The sequence below is a fragment of the Chiloscyllium plagiosum genome, chromosome 29, assembly GCF_004010195.1.
Source record: "Chiloscyllium plagiosum isolate BGI_BamShark_2017 chromosome 29, ASM401019v2, whole genome shotgun sequence".
NCBI classification, from domain to species: domain Eukaryota; kingdom Metazoa; phylum Chordata; class Chondrichthyes; order Orectolobiformes; family Hemiscylliidae; genus Chiloscyllium; species Chiloscyllium plagiosum.
In genome coordinates this window covers 8,808,622-8,827,619 of record NC_057738.1, presented here as the reverse complement: position 1 = coordinate 8,827,619, position 18,998 = coordinate 8,808,622, and the positions used below count along the sequence as shown (strand labels likewise).

General features: G+C 39.7%; 1 protein-coding gene across 1 annotated transcript in view; it reads right to left on the bottom strand.

Annotated features, from left to right (window-relative positions):
- Window positions 1-1,642: 1,642 nt before the first annotated feature.
- The window catches only part of LOC122564359 (beta-1,3-galactosyl-O-glycosyl-glycoprotein beta-1,6-N-acetylglucosaminyltransferase 7-like), a 40,557-nt gene continuing 23,201 nt past the window's right edge, over window positions 1,643-18,998 (bottom strand). The window contains exon 3 of the mRNA XM_043719113.1: window positions 1,643-5,749. Within this exon, the coding sequence (XP_043575048.1) occupies window positions 5,502-5,749 (248 nt within the window). The 3' untranslated portion in view covers window positions 1,643-5,501. The remainder of the gene's footprint in view (window positions 5,750-18,998) is intronic.

Sequence of the window (18,998 nt, the reverse complement as noted above, 5' to 3'; positions counted from 1 at the left end):
TAGCTTTGTAAGTCAATGGATGTTTGTGCTGGTGAGAGTTTCTCTTTCCAATTCTCTGGAGAAGCGTGATTTCCAAGATCTCAATACCGATTATTACACTGGAGGGTTCTCTAAATGTTCTTCAGGCAGCACTTATTACATGTTACATATTATTATGTGAAAGGCAGCTGTCAACAGAATACACTTTACTGGTTGTCATGGGCAACCACTAACTAACATGTATTATTACCCACCTAGGAAATTCCGTGTCACTGGTCAGGGATTCGGTGCTTCCTTGTGTGGCTGATGAGCCACATCTCCAACCACACATTTGGCAGATATTTCCGGAGGGTGGAATCATCCTTGGCCTTAAGATCATAGGCATTTCTTCCTCCAGCTCCTTTCCATACTTCCTTTGACAGGTGCTCTCAAAATATTGTGTCCTTTGCTCCAAGTCAGTTTCTTCTGAATGAGCGCCTCCCATGTGTTGACTTTGTTAGCATCGTTTTCCATATGCATCTGATTTACTTGCTTACTTACTGAGACTTGTTTTAAACTAATAATGAGATGTGCTTTATTATCTTTGAAATACAGGATTAATACATGCAATTCTATGGAATCTGTCTTTCCCTCTAATGAACCTTACTCTTCTTAAATTACTATGTTCTTGTGCTGCTTTAAAATCTGCCTTGGGAACAAGAAGGTAAACAAGTTTAGACTAACCGTTATAGCTGGCCAAACTGAGTTTGAGGCTATTTTTCTCATTCTCCAGGTTCCCGACTCTCTGGAGTGTCAGCCTCTCTGCTTCAATGGTCCCTTTAAATACAGTTTTCCAGGTCATTCCCAAGGACAGTGGCTTGCTATCATTTACTATGTTGCAATGCAGCTTCCTCCTATGTAGTCATACAGCCTGGAAGCAGACCCTTCAATCCAACTTTTCTATGCCAACCAGATTTCCCAAACTGAACTAGTCCCATTTAACTGTTCCTGGCCCATATCCCTCTAAACATTTCTATTCATGTACCTGTCCAAATGTCTTTTCAATGTTTTCACTGTATCTGCATCTACCACTTCCTCTTGTCAGTTCATTCCACATATGAACCAACCTCTGCATGGAAACGTTGCCCCTCAGGTCCCTTTTAAATCTTTCCCCTCGAGCTTTAAACTCCTGTACCCAAAGAAAAAGACCAAGGCTATTTCAGCCTATCCTGATTTTATAAACCTCTCTAAAGTCACCCTTCAATCTCCTACGCTCTGGTGATAGGCATCCCAGCCTCTCCTTATAACTGATTCCTGATAAACCGCTTTTGCCCAAAACGTCGATTTTCCTGCTCCTCAGATGCTGCTTGACCTGCACTTTTCTAGCACCATTCCAATCTTGATTCTCATCGCCAGGATCTCCAATCCTCACTTTCTCATAACTCTCCCATTGTTAACATCATGCATCTCTGTTCAATATACAAGACAGCTCTAGGCTGGTCTGTTTGCTTTTGACTTGTGGTAACCTTGGCCTCCTTGCATTATATCAGGCCTTGCTTGCAGAATTTGTGCCTTAATTTATGTCGGGCCTAGTTGCTTAGGCCATTGGCCACTGCAGGTCCCCATTTAAAATATATCAAATCAGTGCCAGCTGCAAAAAACGTCAGTCAGAAATTCTGAGAGATCATGTTTAACATGTATTTATTGTCATTATTCATATTACATCCATGTATATCACTTGCATATACTTCCAATGGGAATACAAGATTCATTTTGAAAAACACAAGGTGAAGCATGTAACATCCAGTCAAGCAAAATGGTGATCAACATCTTAAAGCTTGTGACGAATACTGAGATTAAAATATCTATTATATTATTCTGGATCAATCTAGTAATGTTAACACATGAACATTATCCATCCACACATTGTCTATCTTAAATATGTTGCTAAAATCAGTGCAATCACCTGGCACCTGCAATAAAATAGCAGATATTGGAATATGAAATTAATCAACTGTAATTTCTAGGTTACAAACAGCATAAATGGTACAAGAAAACAAGTACATTATTTTGTTAACAGTTTACCAAAGTGCACGATTAACCATTCATTTTCTGTCCACGTGATGATTATGTTGCCAACTGAACATCGTAAACATGATTCGCTACTAAAAAAAAGTGGAAAATACACAAAATAAAGTATGATACCATTTGTTGGGGGTGGGATATGTAGCCACAGCCCCAGTGAACATCTACAAACATTGCACTCTATGCCTAATTTTACAATGAATACATCACTAGTTAAAATCTTTCCTTTTGCTTGTATAGAAAGAATATCTTCACCTTCACTTTGACAGTCCTCCCACAGACTTAAGGCAAAATTACATTTTAACAGTAGTACCCATTCAAGTGGCTTCACTGTCAAAAGACAAGAGACTTTAATGTAAATCAAGAGTCAGGGTCCAAATTGCCTCAAGACTAAAATAGTTGCTTTGAGAGTCAGGTCAGGACTTACAAATTTAGATTTAATAAAAAAAGGAACATCACTTTACACTGATACTACAGGTGTAATGTAAACAATTTTACTTAACCTTTCTAGACAGAGAATACATTTAGCTCCCTTTAGACTTAAACTGGTCAGTTAAAGATTTGTTGAAGACAACACTGGAATATCTTGAACATCTCCCATTCTTTGGCTTCCACATATCTCAGAGTATCACCAGCAAGTGTTTACACCAGAGACCTCTGCAAGTAAACAAAAGGTCTAATTTACAGAGCAGTTGTCATCATCACATTCCTGCATGGCAGTGAAATCTGGACTGTGTATTAGTGACACACAACAGCTGTCTAACAGCAATGTTGCCACCACATTTGTGGCACCATGCTGCCCCATCGTTAGCACTGCTGCCAACAGCACCAGGGACCAGGTTCGATTTCAGCCTCGACTGTCTGTGTGGAGTTTGCATGTTCGCCTCATGCTTGCATGGGTTGTCACTAGGTGTGCCAATTTTCTCCCATGGTCCAAAGATATGCAGGTTAGATGGACTGGCCATACTATATTGCCCAATAGTATTTATGCTTGTGTAGGCTTAAGTGGATTAGCCATGGGAAATACAGAGATAGAGTGAGGCGCTGGATGTGGGTGAGTTGTTGCTCAGAAAGTCAGTGCAAATTCAATGGCTGAATTGCCTATATCTGCACTGTATAGATTCTTTCATTCTATTAAACGCTCTGTTCAATGGAGGACCATACAAACACCAGTGTCTTTCTTGAAAACAGCTCTAAAAGCATTCATGCAAAACTCATACATAACTAAATATAATTGTCAGGGCACTCTTCTCAGGCCCTTGCCAGTGTTCCCGGGGAGGACAAAGAAAATGCTACAAAGACATTTTAAAGTTCAAGTACAGCAGCACTGGCATGCGTGACTGCGTGGAACTCATTTATAAATAGTTTAAAATGGCAACAACTTGCCCATCAGTCGCATCACGCTGAGTCCAAATGTCTTAAACAACAAGGCAGAGTGGCAGTACAAAAAGGAAAATGGAAACAAATCCTGTACTTTGGGTCCCACTACTTTGTGAGATTTCCTTCCCTTCGTGACATAAAATTCACAAGTCGAGAATCAGCCTGAACAATCACATGAAGACTCACAGTATAAACATATCTCCCTGATTAGATGCCACGTTCAAGTCAAGGGTCTGCCAACAAGAATTGATATTACTCATATTCCCTGTTTTTGACTTTTTTTCAGTGCATCTGCAGTTGTGCAATTATTGATCCAATGTAGATATAATACTTCAGGTTGTGCTTTACCAGTGGTTAACACATTGTGACAACCCTTTCTTTGGATTTATACTTGTTCCATCAATCAATTTAAAGATTTTTAAATATTCTAAGTGCTTCGGTAATTTTTGCTATTGACTAGGACTCTTCTTTCAATATTAGATACCGCCACATCCAAAACTACTATCTGTATCCTATTCTTCACAAAACCCTACTCCCAGTAATCTCTGTTCATCATCATCTATGCTGGTTCAGAGTTTCCAAATATAAAGTTTTCCTCTTTGCATTTAAATATTCTTACAGCTTTGTACATCCCCTGTAACTTGCCCCCACCTCCAATCCAAAGAACTCTGTATTGTTCTGATTGCAATTTATTAATATCACATATTTCCTTCAGCCCATTCAGAACTGTACCTTCAGTCTTCTAGGCTTTCCAACCTGGAATTCCTTCATTAAATCTCTTCACTTATTTGAAGACCCTTTTTAAACCTCTCTCCTTGACTAAAGACTTTATTCTTCCTTGTAGCAGCTCATCCTCTGATTTGGCATTAATTCAAATTGGATTATTTACCTTTAAAGTGCCTTTGTATTTGTAACTGTATCATAAGTACTTTAAATATGCAATGCTTTCCTTTATATTTCTTATCAGTAACCAGTTATCTTCTCACTATCCAATGTTGTCACATTTCTAAATACCAATAGTGATTTAGCTATTCAATACTTGCAGTATTTCCATCATAGTCAAAAATACCAGCAGAGTCACCAACACAAAATTCTTTTGGTTTTACGTGATCAATAGAATTAAAACTATTAATAAATACCCTCAATTTCTCATTAATAAAACTAATACACTGTCTTACCTGAATTTCAATACCTTTGGCTTTCATTCCATCAGGTGTGATGAATCTCATCACAGGCTTACTAAACTTATATCATACCCATTTTCTCATCCTTATTAATTAATTGTTACATCCTCAGAAAATATCAACGAAATTTGTTGAACAATATTTTCCATTGAGGCGTTAACTTGGATGTTCTTAGATTGGTTCTTTAATATTTGCTTCCAATGTTTACCCACCATAGTTACCATATTAAATCATTTATAATTCCTTGTATAATGCATCAGACCTTTAAAAAAATCTGACTATTTCTCTCACAATCCCATGTTTCTGAATTGCTAAATCTATTTCTCCTTAAACTTTGTTAATACAGTCTATTTTGTCTAGTGCCCACGGATTTTCCAGAAGTTCTTTTGCTTGTTCCTATTTTCTTCATGAGTTTAAATGCATCCTTTGCTTGGGTGGGATTCTCAAGTAGGCAATCAATGTACTCTATGGAAAGTAATGTATACATCCACCATGTTGTCAACTTTTCTAAGGTCAGGAAAGGAAAAAGAGTACCAAGTGAAGGAGGCACTGAGCAGGCAGAAGAAACAAAGAAAAACCTCAAGGTTATTTTTCTGCATCTTCTATCAGGTGATTGCACATTAGTAACAGGAACGATGGCAGCGCTGACCATCCATTCACCTTTTTCACTCTCAAAATGTCCAGCAGAAAAACCAATAACTGAAACATGAAAACTTCCGGGGTGATTAAAAATGGAGGGCCAGAGGAAAGACATAGGGGAAGCAACTAAGTTCAAAAAGGAAGAGGCGACAACATTTTCTACCTAACCAATGACAGAAAAACAGCTTCCTTTTAGAATTGGAGAAAGGAGGTGGGACACAAAAACTCTTAGCTTTCTTTCTGTACAAACATTTATCACTTCAAAGGGATGCTGCAGTTGTTGCCTTCAATATCAAAGAAACACTTGTTTTTCTTAATGTACCATTCTTGCTGAATAGGTACTTCAGAATGAGACAAAGCTCTTGGTCTTAACCACCGCTCCAAGCACTGTGCCACTAGTGGGTGGCTCTTGACTTCAAACTTGTTTGCAAATAAAAAGTCCTTTTGAACAAGCCATTCCAGGTCTCCCAAACCATAGACACAGATGTTGCGAACATAGTGACCTAGAGGAAACAAAAGAGATAGAAAAGGCACTTTAATTTATGTAAAGTGATAGTGGTAAGTTTCATGACTATGACATTGCAATATTACTGCCACAATTGAAAACTGAACTGCATTTGTCATCAATCTAAAAAAGGTAAAAGGACATTCACCAATATTGACCAAAAGAAATAAAACCGACGTACTGGAATTTAGTAAAAAAAACAGTTTTCTCAGTAAGGCAGAGTAATAATGCAAGGAAATTACTTCCTGAAAAGACTGTTCTCATAGGTTACATTAATTGCTAAACTGGCTGACCTTAAACAAGGGTGGGACTATCTTTCTCTGAGGAGTGGAAAAGTCACAACAAATTTGCTAAACCTGACTCTAATGTATTATTATTATGAGCAATCTCAACAAGAGTCAGTTGCAAGTATTTTGGGGGGGAGTATGCAATGTATTCCCTAAAATTCAGCCCTCTGGGTCAAAAGCTGCAAGAGAACACATGAGCCGGTGGAAAATACACTCATGTTGGATATTCCTCATGCAACAGAGTTTAATTTATTGTATTTAATTGCACTATGTTACCACTGGAAAAATCAGACTGAAATCTGGGTTAAACAATCTTTTTGTTTTAATTTAAGGTGATGGTCTCTCACTGAAACACAAACGTGCCAACTTGCAGAATTAGTTTGAACAATAAAACCAAAATGATTATTAGAATGAAGATAAAATAGAACAAACCAAGCTATTTACATATAACACAGCTTGAAAGATTTCAAAAATACGTCAACAGAAATCACTGGAGAAACTCAGCAGGTCTGGCAGAATCTGTGGAGACAGAAACAGTTAACAATTTGAGTCCTATGACACTTCCTTGAAATTCCTTTGATTTTATTTTAATGCCTTTCGATATTCACTCTCTCCCATTGTAAAACTTACAATCCAAAAAAAAAATCTCATCACAACTCCTGGAGTGCTTTATAGTTTATAGAATCCCTACAATGTGGAAGCAGGCCATTCAGTTCATCGAATCCACACCAATGCTCCAAAGAGCATCCCATCCAAATCCACCCTGTGACCCTATCAACCTACATTTCCCATAGCTAATCCACCTAGCTTGCACACCCTTGGACAGTATGAACAATTTAGCATGGTCAATCTATCTTACTTGCATATCTTTGGACTGTGGGAGGAAACTGGAGCAGCTGGAGGAAACTCACGCAGTCATGGGGAGAATGTGCAAACTCCACAAAGACAGTCACCCAAGGGTGGAAATGAACAAGTGCTAACCGCTAAACCACCCAGTTGATGCACATACTGGTTTAAAAATGATGGCTCTACAATGAATGACAAGTTACTGATTAAACCCCCTCATGCAAAAAAGACCTAGAGCCACTTATCTCTAATTCAAAAGCCAAATACGAATACATCATAATTACACACTTTACATTGCAATTGTGATGTAAGGACCGAGTATGGGCCCCTATAATAAGAAATAATTTTTATATTGAAATTGGGTTGTGTGTTAGAAAATCGATGCTTGTAATGTATGTTTGTATAAATGAAAACTTAAAGTGTCAAAGGATCAACTCTGGTATTATCCTTTGGTACTGGGCTTTCTAGATACTGACAAGACAGCAATAGATAGTTGATTCAAGGTTGGAAACAAATATTCAGGCAGGAATACTAAAATTCTTGTGGCCATCGATGAAAACAGCAAAGCCCATATGCAAATGGTTTGGGTAAGACTGAGGTAGAATTACTGTCCAATGTTCTCAAGATCTGAATCACATGACCAGAAGAATGGGGAGGGTACAAGAATAGGGGGTTACACTGCTATCAAATAGATAACAAGCTATGGTCGCAGTATTGCTGCTTATCATTAAAAATATAAGCAGAAGTACTTTGACAGATGGACATTCATCAACTGGATCAAGAAGCCTAGACATTTTATTAGTTTTTGGGTAACGTTTACAAGAAAGATGGTCAGTTAAATAAGACACGGTCAGAATTTGATGGATGTTAGGAAACAGATGGCCGTTCCACAGAGTATAATCACAGACTTTAACAGATCGCGCTGGCAAAATTCAGTTTAACAATCCTGGGATAAGTACTAGCATTTAAACTAGGCAAAAGTGAGGACTGCAGATGCTGGAAACCAGAGTCTAGATTAGAGTGGTGCTGGACAAGCACAGCAGGTCAGGAATGATGAAGGGCTTTTGCCCGAAACGTTGATTTTCCTGCTCCTCAGATGCTGCCTGACCTGCTATGCTTTTCCAGCACCACTCTAATCTAGACACTAGCATTTAAACAACTAGTTTATGTTAAAGTACCTAACATGGACAGGCAATTCACTTTAAATTGATGGTGAATGTTGGAGGAGGAATCTCCATTGGGTTACATGGACTACCTTAAATATAAATTCCGGGGGCAAACTGGTAAAATATTATTTTATTTCACTCATAGCTAGTATCAATATATGTCCAAAGAATATAAAAATAATGCTTGTTGGTAGGGTACAACACAGATCAGTAAAAAAGAATTGTAAATTCATACAATTTAGTTGGAGTAAACAATTTTATGGGTACTGACATAATCCCTTGCAAGTTATAATATTTAGTCAACAGCATAGCTATCAAAAAGGCAAAGTGAAACAAGAAGAATTACCACTATTTTTAGAAAATATTGGATCTGCAATGTACCCAGTCAAGAGATGGCATCACTGAACAAATCCTGCTGCTTCGGACCAACGTATTAATAGTATTGAATGATAAGAATCAGATTTTATTTTTAAAAGTCTGAATTTACATTGATAATATGCTTACCCTACTAGTTAAACATTAAAAAGTCCAGCTAAAAGATGTAGGTGTAGTTGGTAAAGATTATAGGAGGCTAATAAAACAAACTAGTCAGAATTGAAAATCTTTAAAATGTATTAAAAGGACAGCATCCTTTCCCGATGTCATTATTTTAATCAAACAGTTTAGACAAGTAACAATGGACTTCCAGGGCAGGTCTGACTCGAACCCGGAATGTCTCGGATCATTATAAAGCTGTAAATGTAGGGCAAAAATGGGAGACTAATCAGCCACTTTCCTGAAGTCAGTGACGTGAACAGAAAACATATCTTCTCCGTCTTTCAGTGAGAATGAAAACTCAATAAAAAAACTAAAAAACTTAGAAAAAGGAATTTGAATAAGAACAGACCTAGGACGATGGACCAATTTTCAAAATGAAAAACAACCATCACTTTATGGTCAAAATCCTGGCCCAGCCAGTAACATTATGAATGAATTAAATGTTTTACATGCAAAGTCACAGCATTTCATTCAGGCTGAAGTCTCAGTGGAAATGGGGAGAGCACAGAGTCACTGTACTGTAAAGGCTTTCTGAAACTTGGTTCAATTCAGGATATTCAGCATGATATAAAGAGAATCACAGGAAATGAAAAAGGTTTCTGTAAGATAATAGGTTGTAACTGCAGGACAGTACTTGACAGTTTAATTAACAGAAGACCATTCCTCATGAACGGCTTATGCCCAAAATGTCAATTTCCCTGCTCCTCGGTTACTGCCTGACTTGCTTTGCCTTTCTAGCATCACAGTCTCGACACGTAACAGCCTAGATTGTATCTTTTTTTTAAAAAAGGAGGGACTTTTAGAAAATTGGGTAGTTGAGGGCCCTCCAGGGCTTTCGAATTGGCACAGATTAATCATGGAATGTATTCCCCTTGACTTCCTTACAAACATGGTGCACCAAAAAACTGCATTATTCTATAAAATATGACAGCCCTTCCTGAACTATGTAGATACAGATATTTCGGCCATATTGTCAAGGGCTTTTAGCTAGTTGTGGTAGTGGTTCTGACTGGTCCGGGGGCCCACGGGGAGGAATCCCGTATGAATATGGGTTTTCTTATGACTTGATGTTAATTCATTTTGAGCATGTACTTCATTATTTAATTACTATGTTTTTTTTTCAGTAATTAATATATTCTATTATATGCTTTGGTTATTTGTAGGTTATTTGTAGTTCTTAGTTGAGTTTTTGTGCTTGTTAAGTTTTGGTTATTATTTATTTAATATTTAATGGTATATTAGTGTTTATATTTGCTTGATATTTTGTAAATTTGTAAAAAAGTGTTTAATAAATTTCCTTTTTTTCAATAACAACATCTATGTAAAGGGGGGACTTTGAATCCAGAACCATTCACCAACTGAACCACTTCCGACACCAAAAGAAGCAATGTGTCATTCCTGCAATATGGTATTGGTCTATTTGGTGGATCTATTGCAAACTGTGATTCTTCCCAACTGCAAAAATATATTCTTTTAAAGATTCACAGATCATTGTATAGGAGAAGATGTGGGGCAGAAATGTGAGAGGATAAACAAAACACTGAAATGATTAAAGTACATAAGGAAGTAAAGGCAGCAACTTAGTGACTTATTATAAATTTAACAAAACCCCCAATGTCATCACGAGTTTAAAGCATGACTTAGTCAGCTGTAACGCAAACAGAAAACAACCAGAAATCTCCAGAGCTGCCTACCTGAAACCAGAGTCTAAAACAGACGGATCAAGCAACTGGTTTTAGTGAGAAACGTAGTTTACATCCATTTGATAGATAGTTGTGAAAGAAACATGTTTTTCTTATTCACTCGTGGGATTATAGGCATTACTAGCTGGCCAGCATTTATTGCCCGTTCTTAGTTGCCCTCAAGAATGTGATGGCAAGCTCATTTCTTGAACTCCTGCAATCCACATGCTGTAGGTTGACCCACAAAGTCTTCAGAGAGGAAATTCCAGGATTTTGACCTAGTGACAGTGAAGGAATGGCAGTGTTTTTCCAAGTCAGGATGGTGAGTGGCTTGGAGGGGAACTTGCAAATTATGGTGTTCCAATGTATCTGTTGTCTTTGTCCTTCTAGATGGAAGTGGTCACGGGTTTGGAAGGTACTGTTAGAACCTTTGGAGAATCTCTTCAGTGCATCTTATAGATATTATACACTGCTGCGTACTAAGTGCCGGTGGTGGAGGGAGTGTATACTTGTAGATTTGGTGCCAATCAAGTGGGCTGCTTTGTTTTGGATGGTGTCAAGCTTTGAGTGTTGTTGGAGCTGCACCCAGCCAGGCAAGTGGGGAGTATTCCAATCCCACTCCTGACTTGTGTTATGAAGGTGTAGGTGTGTACTGTACCTTTAAGAGACAGGAAGCTAGCAAGGACAGACTGAAAGCACAGAGTGCACTGAACAATTTTAAAATGTAACATTTGGTTGATACAAATAGCTGGAGTTGCATTGCCATGGAACAAAACAAATTTAAATTCGGCCAGTCAGTTTAAATTATGCCCCAGATACCAAACTCCAATCAAATTTGAATTTTATTATTTGGGATGACATCAAATCAATGAAATGATCCGATGTTTTTGGGGTATAAGACTGGACATTTTGAACAGTTAGTGGGGAGAGTTAGTGCAAAGAGCACCAACAAAAACAGACTGCTAGCCGATAGGTCTCTGAAAGGTACCTGTCCATAAGAAAAGTTGTGCAGAACACCGAAGAAAGCCAACCCAGGAAATTACAGAGGAAAATCTACAAAGAAGAATCGACAAGCTGCTTTTGAAATGTGATTATTTTATTTGTAAATCTTAATTGGGTTTTTTTCAACAAAAAAAAATTAGACCAGTATTGTAGATTGGGAGGTAAAAGATAGGTTGAAGAGAAAGGAGTTGTAAATACTTGTTTAATATTCCCTTTTGGATTTAAAGAATAAAATTGTTAATTTTTACTTTGAGCCGTGAGATCTGGGATGGTTCTTTACCTCTTGAAATTTAACAGATTATGGCACAAGCTAAGCTCCTGTGTGTTGGGTTTAAATTAGCAGAGGGGTTTACATCCTGTCATAACAGTTTCGGGGCTTGTCGTAGGGATTTGAACAGCGTGGCTGCTCTCGCCCATGATTTGGACAGGGTTAGACAGATCCAGTCTAAGATTTGGACAGATTTGAATAGATTTGTGGTATGAAAAGAGCCCAGTAGATTTAAACACTTGCCGGTTAGTGACCTAGATCTTTAAATAAAACATAGGTGAGACAATTTGGTTAATTATGGCTGATGTAGTTGATTAAATTAAAAGTGAAAGAAATGGCTCCTAAAATTGCTAAAGAGGTTCTGGGGTTTGAAGATGATTTCCAAATTTGCCAAGTTTAGAACATACTCTTATAATTAGCAGAGAGGTTAGAAATGGGCTTAACCAAGGACAAAAGTAAAGCTGAAATTGTAAGCGAATGAGTCAAACACTTACGTGTATCAGAGAAACAGACAAGTGCAGTAGAGTTAGAAAAACTTAAATTACAATTGAGGAAAATGGAGTTAGAAGATAAACAAGGGAGAGATAGGAAAGAGAAAGGGAGAAAAAAGAGAAAGTTCTTAGCTGAGCAGGGGGAGGGAAGAAAAGGGGGAGGGCAGAAAGGGGGAGAGAATTTGAACTTGAGAAGTTGCGACTTAGTCAGCAAAGTCAACTTAATAGGATGGAGTTAGAAGAGGAAGTAATGATATATACAAATACGTCAAAACTCTGCCACATTTTGACGAGAAAGATGTCAAAGCCTTCTTTATTTCATTTTTTAAAATTGGCTCGGCAGAAGGGGTGGTCTGAGGATTTATGGGTAATGCTAGATCAAACAAAACTGGTAGGCAGACCGAGTGAGGTATTTACCATGCTGTCAGATGAGGGGTCAAATTTTGAGTGCTTGCGAATTAGTACCAGAGATGTACAGACAGGGGTTCAGAAACACAAGAAGGAACCAGGTCAGCCTTATGTTGAGTTTGCAAGATTAAACATAGTAATTTTGATAGATGGGTGCAGGCCTTAATGATAAGACCTAGGAGGCTCGAAGAGAGATTATTCTACTGGAGGAGTTTAGAAACTTACTTCCAGAAATGGTAATAATTCACATGGAGGAACAGAAAGTTCAGGAAGTGAGAAGGGCAGCAAAATTAGCAGACGAATACATGTTAGAGCATAAGACAAGCTTCCGGCCAGATTTTGGCCTATGAGGGATAGAAGTTGGGAGAAGGGGAGATAGTACACTACGAAACAGTAGAAAACACTGGTAAGTGTTTACCACAGGTTAAAAAAGAAGCCTTAAGAGGGTGGAAAAGAGCCTCAGGTGTTTCCACTGTGGTAGAGTGGGACACAAAGTCACAGTGCTGGTCGTTAAAGAAAGGCACTGTGGGAAAAGATGTGGTAAAAGCAACTAAGCCAGCAGCATTAATAAAAGTAGTAAAAGAAACCCTAAGAAAAGCAAAGGAGTGGCAGGAGCGCGCACAGCCTAGGCAGGGGCTGGGTATGGAGTTAGTGCCTGATCTCTGTAAAGAATTTGCCTCTGTGGATAAAGTTAACTCAGAAAGGACAGGGGGAGAAGGGCAAGAAGTTATAATTTTGAGAAATACAGGATCTAACCAATCTCTAATAATACGAAATGAGTGAATTTGCAATCTTCCTGATCTGTTACCAGAGTGTGGTAATTTGTGGGTTAGATGGATAGAAATTTAGCATTCCCTGTGTAAGATCAGGTTGAAGTGCCAACTCAAGACTGAAGTAGTAACAGTGGGAGTGATTGACAGAGTATCAGTTCCAGGAAGCAAATTTCTTCCTCCAGAGGACCATTAATCTTTGTAGTTCCCGACAAAGGTTTAGAATACAAAGTCTTCAGTTTCAGGTGTAAATAATACCTGTACTGAATTCCTGTCCCAGTATACCTCAAGAGGAGCGCCACCTTGTGACAGCGTTGGGAAATGCCTAAGTGTGTGACATAAAATATCAAGCTTTGGAATGTTAGGAGCATTTTCTGTGAAAAAAAACATTTTTCATTTTAGAATGTGGATTCAAAACTCAGAAAAATGTACCGCTTCAAACCAAGGACATTGTGGAATAAGACTATGCAGTTTTTAAAATGGATTACTGGAACTCAACGTGAACTGAATCTACAACATTGCATTATTCAAAGAGTGGTGGAAGATGCTGAACACATTAGCACTGCGTAGACACTGTTCAGGGCAACACGACGGTTGGAGGAAGAGCGCCTCATCTTCCGCCTAGGAACCCTCCAACCACAAGGGATGAACTCAGATTTCTCCAGTTTCCTCATTTCCCCTCCCCCCACCTTGTCTCAGTCAAATCCCTCAAACTCAGCACCACCTTCCTAACCTGCAATCTTCTTCCTGACCTCTCCGCCCCCACCCCGGCCTATCACCCTCACCTTGACCTCCTTCCGCATATCGCATTTCCAACGCCCTTCCCCCAAGTCCCTCCTCCCTATCTTTTATCTTAGCCTGCTGGACACACTTTCCTCATTCCTGAAGAAGGGCTTATGCCTGAAACGTCGATTCTCCTGCTCCTTGGATGCTGCCTGACCTGCTGCGCTTTTCCAGCAACACATTTTCAGCTATTTTGCCCCAAGCCAGTCAGACTTAGAGATGTACAGCACGGAAACGGACCCTTCAATACACCTCGGCTATGCCGACTAGATATCCGAACCCATCTAGTCCTATTTGCCAGAACTTGGCCCATATCCCTTTGAACTCTTCCTATTCAGATACCCTTCCAGACATCTTTTAAAGGCTGTATTGTACCAGCCTCCACCACTTCCTCTGGCAGCTCATTCCATACATGCACCACCCTCTGCTTGAAAAAATTGCCCCTTAGGTCCCTTTTATATCTTTCCCCTCTCACCCTAAACCTACTTCCTCTAGTTCTGGATTCCCCCACCCAAGGGAAAAAACCTTGTATATTTAACCTTTCCATGCCCCTCATGACTTTATAAACCGCTACAAGGTCACCCCTCAGCCTCTGATGCTCCAGGGAAAACAGCCTCAGGCTATTCAGCCCCTTCCTGTTCCCCCCTCAGTCGAAACAAAATGCTCAGAGACAGAGTAGATTTACTTCCTTCATCTTTATTGTGGACCCTGGAGGGAGAGGAAATGATCATCCATGTGCACAGAGATGTGAGTTTAGTCTTTTCTGCAACAGCAGTTTCTTAATGAATTATATAGTCATTTTACAGGGAGGAGCATCCAGATAAGGCAACCTACATATTGATTGGGTGACCATTACAATCAGTGAATGAGAATAGCAAAAATTAAGCCATCTGCTGTTACACAATGAATGTTCTTAACCTTAACTGGCTTCACAAAATGAATACCTTTCACCTTGTTAAACTGACCTTACATACTGAATGCTTCCAATATTGTTAAATGGCTCTACATAATGAATGCTTTTACACCTTGTTAACCCATTACCCTTGCCTCCAGCACCCCATTGTTAACTCTAATTTCTTATCTGATCTGAGTCATGCTCAGCTGAACCTAGTTTCACAAAACTCAGAACTTAACTCTTTCCCTACTTGCTTATAACCTATACACATTCTCATGGCAACATCCTTGTAAATCTTTTCCGAACCCTTTCACGTTTTACAACATCCTTACCATAGGAAGAAAACCATAATTGCAGGCAATATTTCAAAAGTGGCCTAACCAGTGTCCTGTACAGCTCTAACGGGACTTCCCAACTCCTATACTCAATGCTCTGACCAATAAAGGAAAGCATACCAAATGCCTTCTTCACTCTTATCTACCTGTGACTCTACTTTCAAGGAATTCTGAACCTGCACTCCAAGGTCTCCTTGTTCAGCAATACTCCCCATGACCTTACCATTAAGTGTATAAGTCCTGCTCGGATTTGCTTTTTCAAAATGCAGCACCTCGCATTTACCTAAATTAAACTCCACCTGCCACTCCTCAGCCCTTTGGCCCATCTGATCAAGATCCTGTTTTACTCTGAGGCACTTAACTGTCCACTACATCTCCATTTTTGGTGTTATCTGCAAACTTAGTAACTATACCGCCTATGTTCACATCCAAATCATTTATATAAATGATGAAAAGCAGTGGACCCAGCACCAATCCTTGTGGCACTCCACTGGTCACAGGCCTCCAGTCTGAAACACAACCCTCCACCACCACCACCCTGTCTTCTACCTTCGAGCCAGTTCTCTCTGTATTCCATGTGACCTCACCTTGCTAATCAGTCTATCATGAGGAACCTGAACACCTTACTGAAATCCATACAGATCACATCCACTACTCTGCCCTCATCAATCCTCTTCAAAAAACTCAAAACATTCTACCGTTCTTCTATAAAATGACATTTGTTTGTCTGAGTTGTCTTTTCCAGATTTTCCCTTTTGAGTTAGATGTCTCTCGCACTCTCTGTGTCTCCGTGTCTCTCTCTCTCCCTCCCTCTCATTTCTGTCCCAGGACAGTTAACCTGGCGTTTGCAGTATTGTTCTTATTGCTGTGGCAGGAATCCAATCAGCACTCCCTGTTTGATGTTTCTCCAACTTTGAAAGATCTCAGCATGGTGGCTCAGTGGTTAGCACTGCAGTCTCTCAGCATCAGGGATCCAGGTTTAATTCCAACCTTGGGTGACTGTCTGTGTGGAGTTTGCACATTCTCCCACTGTCTGCATGGGTTTCCTCCAGGTGCTCCAGTTTCCTCCCACAGTCCAAAGATGTGCAGGTTAGGTGAATTAGCCATGGGAAAATATGGTGTTGTAGGGTAGTGGGCCGGATCTAGGTGGGATGCTCTTTGAAGGGTCGGTACAGACTCGATGGGCCGCATGGCCTGCTTCCGCACAATAGGGATTTATGATTTTCCAGACAGCTATCAGTACAGATTGCAAAAGTGGATATCTCTATAAAATTACTGGATAATCTGAAGAGTGGATTGTAACTATGGGTGAATATGTAACCTAAGATCAAAACAAGTTAATAATTTCCAATCCAAGTTATTTTTCCCCCAAGTTCATTTGTTCCAATTTTTACGTGAGCCATTCTAATAATCCACAGCAGTCTCTAACTCCATGAGGGAATACATCTTAAGTGCATTGAAGTTTTGGCATCATCAAAACAGTCTGTGTCTATGTTTTCAAATCTCTCGATGGCCTTGTTGCTTCTGCCTCTGACTTTCTCCAAAACCCGGATATTCCATCCACTCCTTTCAACAAATACCGCCCACCCCCTGCAGCACTTTTATCATGTGGCTCAATGGTGAACTGAGTTTAGACCGGCAGAGGAGAAGACCAAGTTTGTAACTATCTTGGACTTCAAAGTAACTTCAATGGATTGTACATTAATCCTTGCTGTGCATGGTAAACATATATATATATATATACATATACATACACACCAGGTGATTGTATTCGAGTTACATTATGAAGGCCTAAACTATCATCTGTGAATTCATGGTCCTGTTGTAGTCTGGTCCAGCATAGAATGATATAACCCCACCCACACTGTGCTATTTATACTCAGTGACATGCAGCTCAGTGACATTGCTGCAAGCTTACTCCAGGGTCCTGAAGCCCTTCTGGAGCAGTGACAGTGTGTATATGCAATAGTAGAGTACATAGGACCACTGAGTGGAAGGTAGTCTGCCTCTATTTATAATCCAATGAGACCACTGCATTCCTCCAAACCAGACCTCTTAACCTTCACAGATTTTCATTATCCTGCTGATAGTTGATGAGGCGTCCATAACTGTTTTCTTGTGTGAATTATTTATTTTAACATTTCTTGGATTTTGTGTCTTTAACCCCATACTGGGGAGGGGGAGGGGAGACAGAGAGAGGAGAATGCTTTCTGTCTGCAGGTTCTGAATGTTTTCAACTCTTCTGTTCTCAGCACCTCCAGCTTTTTAAATACTCTGCTGCACAGCCATTCAAAGGGCTATTGCCAGGAAGAATTTCCCTATTTCTGAAAAATTCCATGGCTGCCCACTCTCGATTTCTCTCTCTTGCTGATTCTGGAAGGCAGCTCAACAATATCCAACCCCTTATTTCCAAGTTGTGAAACAGTTCAAGTTCAATTTCAAATTATAGTCCCAAAAAAGTCAAATGGATACGTGGTCTCTTGCAACACTTGCAATCTCCAACATGGCCAGTCGTGTCTGCTATTGATCAAAGTCCCAAGTCAGGCTGACTAGTATGACTTTCCTTCCAATTAGCAACGAAATCCCTTCAGTTCTCTTTTTATGTTGATTCATATTGAGCCATATAGTCAGACATCACAGAAACAGACCCTTCAGTCCAACCAGCCCATACTGAACATAATCCCAAAGTAAACTAGTCCCAACTGCCTGCTCCTGGCCCATATCCTTCCAAACCTTTCCTATTCATATATTTATCCAAATGTCCTTCAACGTTGTAATTGTAACCACATCAATCACTTCCTCTGGAAGCTCATTCCACACATGAGCCACGCTCTGTTAAAAAAAAAAATTGCCCCTCATGTCTTTTTTGAATCTCTCTCCTCTCACCTTAAAAATGTGTCCCCTGGTGTTGAAATCCCCCATCTTTGGGAAAAGACAACTACCATTAACTCTTTCCATACCCCTCATTATTTTATAAACTTCTATAAAGTTGCAAGTGAGAGGGACCGTATTGTTGAAGAGGAGAGTGTGAAACGGACTGGTAAGCTAGAAGAGATACTTGTTAGGAAGGAAGATGTGTTGGGCATTTTGAAAAACCTGAGGATAGACGAGTCCCCAGGGCCTGACGGGATATATCCTAGGATTATGTGGGAAGCAAGAGAGGAAATTGCAGAGCCGTTGGCAATGATCTTTTCGTCTTCACTGTCAACGGGGGTGGTACCAGGGGACTGGAGAGTGTCGAATGTTGTGCCCCTGTTCAAAAAAGGGAATAGGGATAACCTCGGGAATTACAGGCCAGTTAGTCTTACTTCGGTGGTAGGCAAAGTAATGGAAAGGGTACTGAGGGATAGGATTTATCATTATCTGGAAAGGCACTGCTTGATTAGGGACAGCCAGCACGGATTTGAGGTGTAGGTCTTGCCTTACAAGTCTTATTGAATTCTTCGAGGAGGTGACCAAGCATGTGGAAGAGGGTAGAGCAGTGGATGTAGTGTACATGGATTTTAGTAAGGCATTTGATAAGGTTCCCCATGGCAGGCTTATGCGGAAAGTCAGGAGGCATGGGAGAGAGGGAAATTTGGCCAATTGGATAGAAAACTGGCTAACCGGTCGAAGGCAGAGAGTGGTGGTAGATGGTAAATATTCAGCCTGGAGCCCAGTTACAAGTGGAGTTCCGCAGGGATCAGTACTGGGTCGTCTACTTTTTGTCATTTACATAAATGATTTGGATGCGAGCATAAGAGGTACAGTTAGTAAGTTTGCAGATGACACCAAAAT